Source organism: Canis lupus, chromosome 8 (assembly GCF_003254725.2).
Source record: "Canis lupus dingo isolate Sandy chromosome 8, ASM325472v2, whole genome shotgun sequence".
Classification (NCBI taxonomy): Eukaryota; Metazoa; Chordata; class Mammalia; order Carnivora; family Canidae; genus Canis; species Canis lupus.
In genome coordinates this window covers 31567953-31576734 of record NC_064250.1, presented here as the reverse complement: position 1 = coordinate 31576734, position 8782 = coordinate 31567953, and the positions used below count along the sequence as shown (strand labels likewise).

The following is an 8782-nucleotide window of genomic DNA, read 5'->3' as shown; positions in this document are numbered from 1 at the left end:
AACTGTCAATTCTGAACCCATCAATTGGCAAAATCTGGAGGATGTGTGAAGGCCAACAGAAAGGAATCTGAAATATGTACCTCCAGTGACCACAATGTTTCTCACAAGGAGACTCCTCTACAGTGTAATGTGAGGCAAGGAGCTCCCTACCCCTCTGCCTCTCTAAGTGACCTTGAGGAATGGAAGACATCTAATCCTTTGTTGCACCTGCTCTCTGAGACAGGCTTTCCACTTTCCATCCACAAACCTAATGTTGACCAAATTAAATCAGTTTTGGCCTATTGGACTATTGTGGGACTCCTCTCTAGTTCTTGGTTTGATGACACATATCAAGAAGCCAGAAAGAAAGAAGTATGCATGCCCTTTTACATATATTGAAGCAGGCAACATAGCATTAGGCCAAGGGTTTTAGGTTGGGCTCTAGAGTCAGCCTAGTGTAAGTAGGACCACCAGTTCCCAGTTATGTAGTCTCTCTCTCTCTCTCTCTCTCTCTCTCTCTCTCTCTCTTCTTTTGTATAAAAATGGGTGTAAAATTAGAACCTCTTCAGGAGCACCTGGGTGGCTCAGTAAAGTATCTGTCTCTTGATTTCAGCTCAGGTCATGATCTCCAGGTCCTGGGATCAAGCCCCACGTTAGACACTGTGCTCAACATGGAGTCTGCTTGTTCTTCCTTTGCCCTTCTGCCAGTATGTGCGCAAGCACACTATCTCAAAGAGATAAATAAAATCTTTTTGTTAAAGATTGTATTCATTTGAGAGAGAGAGCGGGGAGGGGGAGGCAGAGGGAGAGAAAGAAGCAGACATCCCCCCCACCCCCCAAGTAGGGAGCCCAACACAGGGCTCCATCCCAGGACCCAGAGATCATGACCTGAGCCCAGGGTAGATGCTTAACCATCTGAGCCACCCAGGTACCCTATAAATAAAATCTTTTTTGTTTCAGATTTTTATTTATTTATTCATGAGAGACAGAGAGAGAGAGGCAGAGACACAGGCAGAGGGAGAAGCAGGCTCCATGCAGGGAGCCTGACGTGGGACTTGATCCAGGGTCTCCAGGACCGCGCCCTGGCCTGAAGGCGGCGCTAAACCGCTGAGCCACCTGGGCTGCCCCATAAATAAAATCCCTCTCTTCATAGAGCTGTAGTGAGGACGAAATGAGACATTCTCTGGCAACTGTCTAAACAGCACCTAGAAGTCAAGAAATATTAGCTATTATTAATAATTAAAAATTCTCTTGCCCATTATTATACTCATTTTTTGTCCTAGCTGCCAAGAAGTTGAAAGGTGAATTGTGACTGCATTTGACCTCATCATTTACAAACTTGTTTATTCATCCTGATTTCCTGCTTTATTGTATTTGCTTTGTCATATGAACGTCCTTTATAATAAGCTGCATCTTTTATCGCCATTATCCAGCTTCATCCCATGACCATTTATTCCAGATAAAGAAACTGGCAGCTGGCTTGTGTCCTGCACCCAGAACCCTTTCTAGGATAGGTGGCTGGCTGAGTACTGACCCTTCGATATTTTGTGTCTGGAAATGGCTGTACCCATTAGAAACGACGAATACCCACCATTTGCTTCAATGTGGATGGAACTGGAGGGTTTTATGCTTTGTGAAGAAAGTCAATTGGAGAAGGACAAACATTAGATGGTCTCATTCATACGGGGAATATGAAAAATAGCGAAAAGGAATTATAGGGGAAAGGAGAGAAAATGAGTGGGAAAAATCAGAGAGGGTGACAAAACTTGAAAGACTCCTAACTCTGGGAAACGAACAAGGGGTAGTGGAAGGGGAGGTGGGCCGGGTGACTGGGTGACGGGCAGTGAGGGGGGCACTTGATGGGATGAGCACTGGGTAATATGCTATATGTTGGCAAATCAAACTCCAATTTAAAAAATATACAAAAAAAAAAAAGAAAGAAACAAATGGCTGTTCCCTCCATTAAAAGGTGAGCGTGGGGAGACAGGGTCCAGCTGTCATCATCTGTAATGCCAGGGGCAGCACAGTGCTGAGGCAGAGGAACTTAAGAGTAAGTAAGTCCTTAAAAATAGACAAATCCCTCCTCAGACAGCTTCGACCCCCAAAGGCCAGCTCCCCACCCCATGACCATTCTTGAGCCATTTAGTACTGGTCAACACTCTTCAGAGGATGTAGGAGGCATCCTATTTCCTCCTCCCCAAGGGTGCTTTCTGTTTCCTACAAGGGTGAGTCTCTTGGGTAATGACAGGGAGCTCATTACTCCAAATGTAAAACTCCAAGCCTCAGAATACAAACAGAATTGCAGTTTCCATGGGGCTACTAAAGCTGAAGATTTCTACATAACTTACCTGGGTCCCCAAAAGTCTCACTCACCTGTGTGATTCCTTCACAACTACCAGAAAGTCCCCAACAGCTCAGAGCTAGTGGCTTTTCTGAGATGCAGCCTCCCAACACAGCCTTTCATACAACAGAGAGAGATTGTACAAGGTGCAGAAGAGAGGAGGATGGGAGCCAGCAGCCATGCTGATGCCCACCCTACATCCCCTGCACTCCATGCTGCCACTTCCCCCACGCCCAGGGGCTGCATGCTTTCCCTTATACTACAGTGCACCATGCTCCAGCATCTTCTCTGCCCAGTGCTCTCATCTGACCACCCCCACCAGCCAGGAAAGTCGTTTGCGCTGCTGAAAGAAAAACTGCAGTAAATGTTCCTGCTGCTGGGGATGGGAGGGGACATCCTGCTTCTTCAGGACCCCAGATGGTCTTCTATTGTGAGCACCTTTGGGTCTCTGTATCTCCAGGACCTTTACAGTCATATCCATCATCTCAGGCCACATGGGCACAGAATGAGAATAGGGAATGAGCCCTGGAAATGTGGAAGAATCCACTGCAAAACACTCAGAGCCCTCCTGGTTCAGGAACCCCACGTGGGCCAGGAGAACTGAGCTAAAATAAAGGGTCTGGCCTCACAGTCCTGAGAAACTTTTTAATCCAGAACAAAGCAGGAAAAGAAAATTCAGGTGCAGTCCACTTTTAATAATACCCAAACAACACCTGCTCATTTGTTAAGGTCCCAGCTAAACCCAACAAAATAAGTAGAGCCATTCAAATTTCATAGCCTTGACTCAGACTGTCAGGGTATAACATTAATTTTATATCAATCATTTTCGGGATCTGAGCCCCCATTTTGCTGAAGGCAGCAAACTTAATCTTGTCAAATTTAAATCAGTGTTAACACACACCATATCTTCATCAGTCTGGACCTTTTTCAGCCCCTCCTTCTCCTTTCAGGGAGGCATAGGACCTTTGTGTACTCTCATTGCACTAAGATGGGATGCCAGGACCCCACCATGCTGCCTCAGGGCCCCCTGGCTATCCCCCTGTAACCTGCGACTTCTCCAACTCTGTGGTATTCAATCAAGGACAGGGAACACAGGTCACCCATGCTCTGGGGTCACCTAGACTTATCTGGGGTTGCTATCAACATCTTTCCTCTCACTGAAATACTCCTAACATCAAATTCAATTCATCTATTAACTCAGAAAACAAAACCAAAGCAATTTATCCAAGGCCAATAAAAAGTTTGCATTTGTCAAAAAAGACTGTCCTTATTTATTGTTTCCAGTCCTATTGTGTATGAAATCAATCTTATGCTCCTTTGGGTTTTTTGACTTTTGGAACTCAAATAACAATAACAGTAATAATAACAATAAAAATGATATTTTTAAATAGCATTGATGTTTCTCCTCTTGGCAAGGAACTATAGGTTTCACTGCCCACAGTATAGCCCAAGGAACTAAGAGATCCATATGACCAATTTATAGAGCCTCCCTTGTTCTAGGCATCTGCCTTAGGTATTGAGCCTGAAAAAACAAAGAAAGGAAATGCTAGGTTATTTAAATAAGTTACCTTTTGGAACCCAGAGGAAGTAAAAATGTCTTACCCCAAACCAGTGCTATGCAAGCACTTGTCCAACAAAAACAGAAATGGCCTCTTCCATCAAAGGCTGCGGATCTCTCACAATTGTCTCAAAGGGAAACACCAGTTAATAACCCAAGTTGCCCTTCAAATTGCCATTTCTTGGGCAACCCTGGTGACACAGCGGTTTAGCGCCGCCTGCAGCCAGGTGTGATCCTGGAGACCCGGGATCGAGTCCCACGTCGGGCTTCCTGTATGGAGCCTGCTTCTCCCTCTGCCTGTGTCTCTGCCCCTCTCTCCCTCTGTCTCTATGAATAAATAAAATCTTAAAAAAAAAAAAAAAAAAAACACAAATTGCCATTTCTTGATGATTTTCCCTCTTCTTTGTGAGATCCTTGTAACCAAAATATAAAGCAAAGAAAATTGAAAGAGAATATCAGAAAAGGAGCAAGTAAAGATCACAGGAATATTTACCAGCCTATAAAATTGGGAGAGTTTTAAAAAAAATAGAGATTAGTTTTCTGAGACACAAATGCATAAATAATAAATGATTTTTTAAAAATTATTGATTTTAGAGGAACAGAGAGCATGAGCAGGAAGAGGGACAGAGGCAGAGAGAGAGAGAATCTCAAGGTGACTCTGGGCTAAGCATTGAGCCCAATGTGGGTGGGGTTCAATCTCATGATGCTAAGATCTCAATCTAAGCTGAAACCAAGAGATGGATACCCAACCAACTAAGCCATCCAGACGCCCCCAATAATGAATGTCATTTTATTTCATTTTATTTCTAATTTAATTTTAACTTTTCCTCTATTATATAAATTATGATTTCTAACATTGATATAGTACTATTATTGACCATACTCAAACTTCCTCAATTGTCCTAATGCTGTCCTTTAGTATCTGATTTTTCCCCAATATCTAGGGTCCAATCAAGGATCACACATTGCATTTATTTTTTTTTAAGATTTATTTATTTGAGAGAGAGACAGGATGCATGCATGTGGTGAGGAGCAGAGGGAGAGAGAGAGAATCTCAAGCCAACTCCAGGCTAAGTGTGGAGCCTGCGTGGGGCTCGATCTCATGACCCTGAAATCACGACTTGAGCCAAAAGCTAGAGTCAGACGCTTAACCGACAGTGTCACCCAAGCACCTCCATACATTGCAGTTATTTCAAATGTCTTGTTAATTTCCTTTTCTCTGGTATATTTCCCTGATTTGGATGTTTGTTTCTTCTTGATTAGATTCAGGCTCAACACTTTTGGCAAGAATCCCATGGGGGTGGTATTGTATCTTCATGTGTCACACCAGAGGCCATGAGGTTGATTTGTCCATTATTTATGATGTTTGATCACTTAGTTAAGGTGGTGTCTGCAAGATTTTTCCATCATAAAGGTGCCTTTTTCCTTTTATAATTAGTGAGTGATATATGCTTTGAGACTGTGAGAATATCCTTCATGCAATGGCTCTATTATCTATTAGTAATTCTTACCTGAATTAATTATTATGGTCGTGGTTGAAAAATGATGGTTTTGTAATTCTGTCATTCCTCTGGATTTATTAATTGGCATTCTCCTACAAAGAAAGGCTTTTCCTTCACCCCTCTCCCTTTCATTTAGTATAAATGTAGACTGATAGATTCTTTTGTTAATGCAATGTGTTACTATCCATTACTGTCATCATTAATTTTGATACTCAGGTTATCCCAAATTTGGTTAGGGGAACCCCTTTAAACAAATTTTGTGTCCTGTTGACATATCCACTTCAGTTGTTCTTTGAACATGTAAGAGTGGTATTTAAAATGAAAGATGGGATGAGCACTGGGTGTTATACTATATGTTGGCAAATTGAATTTAAATTTTATTTTATTTTTTAAAGATTTTTTTATTTATTTATGACAGACACACACAGAGAGAGAGGCAGAGACACAGACAGAGGGAGAAGCAGGCTCCGTGCAGGGAGCCTGATGTGGGACTCGATCCCCGGTCTCCAGGATCATGGCCCCGGGCGGAAAGCAGTGCTAAACCACTGGGCCACTGGGGCTGCCCTGAATTTAAATTTTTAAAAAATGTAAAAAAGGGGCAGCCCCTGTGACGCAGTGGTTTAGTGCCGCCTGCAGCCTGGGGTGTGATCTTGGAAGCCCAGGATCGAGTCCCATGTCAGGCTCCCTGAATGGAGCCTGCTTCTCCCTCTGCCTATGTCTCTGCCTCTCTCTCTCTCTCTCTCTGTGTGTGTGTGTGTGTGTCTCTATGAATAAATAAATAAAAATCTTTTTAAAAAAATGTAAAAAAGAAAGTGAAAAATAAAATGAAAGAAAAAGATTGAGAGAAATGTGGAAGAAGGAAGAAGAACCATAAAGGATTGGACAAGAGGATACTTATAGTTTCAACTAAAGCAGAGATCTTCTCTTCAGCCAGAGCTTCCCATTGTCCTCTACAGGGGTCCAGATATGTTCAGGGGCCATGGGAATGGGTCTAACAACAGTCTATGTGCGTGAGACATAGTCTTGTGGGAAGAACTCAAGATTTGCCCTCTAATAGATTCAAAAACTGTATTATGGCAGGAGTGTGTGAGAGAGGCTGCCATGACCACACCGCTGGCCATCAGCCTACAAAGACATGACCACCAACGCCAGCCCCTTGCACCCATATTGGCCTCGGCAGCTGAGGCTGGACAACTTTGTGCCTAACGACTGCCCCACTTGGCATCTCCTGGCTGGCCTCTTCTCTGTCTCTGGGGTCTTGGTTGTGACCACATGGCTGTTGTCAGGTCGTGCTGCGGTCATCCTCCTGGGGACTTGGCAGCGACTGTCCCTGTGCTGGTTTGCAGTGTGTGGGTTCATTCACATGGTGATTGAGGGCTGGTTCAGCCTTTATCACAAAGACCTTCTTGGAGACCAAGCTTTCTTGTCCCAACTCTGGAAAGAGTATGCCAAGGGCGACAGCCGATACATCCTGAGTGACAACTTTACGATATGCACGGAGACCATCACAGCTTGCCTTTGGAGACCACTCAGCCTGTGGGTGGTGATCGCCTTTCTCCTCCAGCAGCCCCTGCGCTTCGTCTTACAACTCATGGTCTCTGTGGGTCAGATCTATGGGGATGTGCTCTATTTCCTAACAGAGCACCGGGACGGATTCCAGCATGGGGAGCTGGGCCACCCGCTCTACTTCTGGTTTTACTGTGTCTTCATGAACAGCTTGTGGCTGGTGCTGCCTGGAATCCTCGTGCTAGATTCTGTAAAGCAGCTTGCTCATGCCCAGAGCGTGCTGGATGCCAAAGGCACAAAAGCCAAGAGCAAGTAGAACTAATCAGTAGTAGGCTGGGCTTGAACATTGGCTGATGAAGAACCCTCCACCAGGAAGAAGAATCCAGTCCTTACTCCCACAGGTTGGAGGAACAAAACAAATTGATCTGTCAAACTCAAGCTGATGGGTAAGGACCAGAAGGACCAAAGGCAGGGGCAAGAAAGGAGTTGTGTGGAGCTACTGCCAGGAGCCACTGGGACAAAGGTGCAGAAGAACCTGGGAGGGCCATGATGGTGGCAGTTTTTAAAATCAGGAAATAAAAGATCTTGACCCTAAAAAAACAAAAAACAAAACTGTATTATGCCTGGCAAATAACCTGTTTTCAGAGCAGCACAGAAAGGTAGGAATCATCCTAAGGGAAAGAGTTCAGCACAACTGACTGGTTCTTAGTTGTTAAAGGAGATAGAGGTTTTCATGATAAAAGTGTGGAGGCTAGTATATGAATCCACCTCCAGCCAGTCCTGAATGTGAGAGAGAGGCAACCTGATATGGAAGCTTTAATGGTACTGCTTTGGGAGTCTTCCAACAGGTGGTAACATAAAAGTAAGAGAGACACTCTTCTCTTTAGCAACAGAGCCCCACGCAGCTTTGGTTCCAGGGAAGCCACAGAAGAATCTACTATGGCTGAGGGATCATCTGATGAAACATAACAGACTCTGCAGGTGGAGACTTCTTCATGAGTACCTGGGGACTGACTCCCAGAAATATTTCAAAGTAGGAGACTAAGTGGACTATTTGGATAATTCTGCATAAAAGCAGAGACAAGAACCAGATTAATATGGGTTACAAAATAATGGCTTGGAGAGTAAGCATGGAAATTATAATTATCTCTAAAACAAAGGCTCAGTGGGATTCTTCTGTGTCTCATGGTCAAATACCTAGTAAGGGATATTCACTAGGCTTGAACTCTTGGTCCAGCATTCTTTCCACCTAGCAGAAGGGAGCTGAAGAATTCTAGAAGAATGGCAAGAGAAGATAACAGAGAGAAAAATACAGATGACAATAATGTAAAAATAACCATCAAATGGTCCATATACAATAGTCAAAGAGGCCAGCTCAGGAGAACACCATTAAAGGGATAGGAAGGGTCAAGAACGTGCCTTACTGAACTGAAATGAAGTGGAGCGAAAGAAGGATATGCTGAACCTCAACAAAAACAAAAATGATCACAAAGGAGACAGAAGGCAAGAAGCCAGAGGACAAAGAGAAAGAGTAAATTCTTCACCTTTAATATCATCCATTCATTTTGGGGGAAAATACCCACTATTCAAAAGCATTCATAAGAGTCTAGCAGGCGTTTGTGGAAACACCTCAACAAATACACATGATCAAACCTTGATGAGAATGGCTACAAACCTTTGCTTTTCTATTTTAAACTCCTGAGCATCATTTACAAGAAAAATATATTTTCCTTCCAAGACCAAGTTTGCTTATAAACATTGTCTGTTGCCTCCCTCTAGTGATGGCATATGTGATGTACACTCAGAATCCATCGACAGAGTTGGAAAATTAAATGACCAATGACAGCAATAATAATGCTTCTTTTTACTTGGACAGCAATGCATGGTTCTCAAAAC

General features: G+C 43.5%; 1 protein-coding gene across 1 annotated transcript; it reads left to right on the top strand.

Moving 5' to 3' along the window:
• Positions 1 to 6439: 6439 nt before the first annotated feature.
• On the top strand, positions 6440 to 7872 carry LOC112657812 (3-beta-hydroxysteroid-Delta(8),Delta(7)-isomerase-like). The gene has a single exon (XM_035720154.2). The coding sequence runs from the start codon at positions 6516 to 6518 to the stop codon at positions 7200 to 7202; it is 687 nt and encodes a 228-aa protein (XP_035576047.1). The 5' UTR covers positions 6440 to 6515; the 3' UTR covers positions 7203 to 7872.
• The last annotated feature ends 910 nt before the right edge of the window (positions 7873 to 8782 follow it).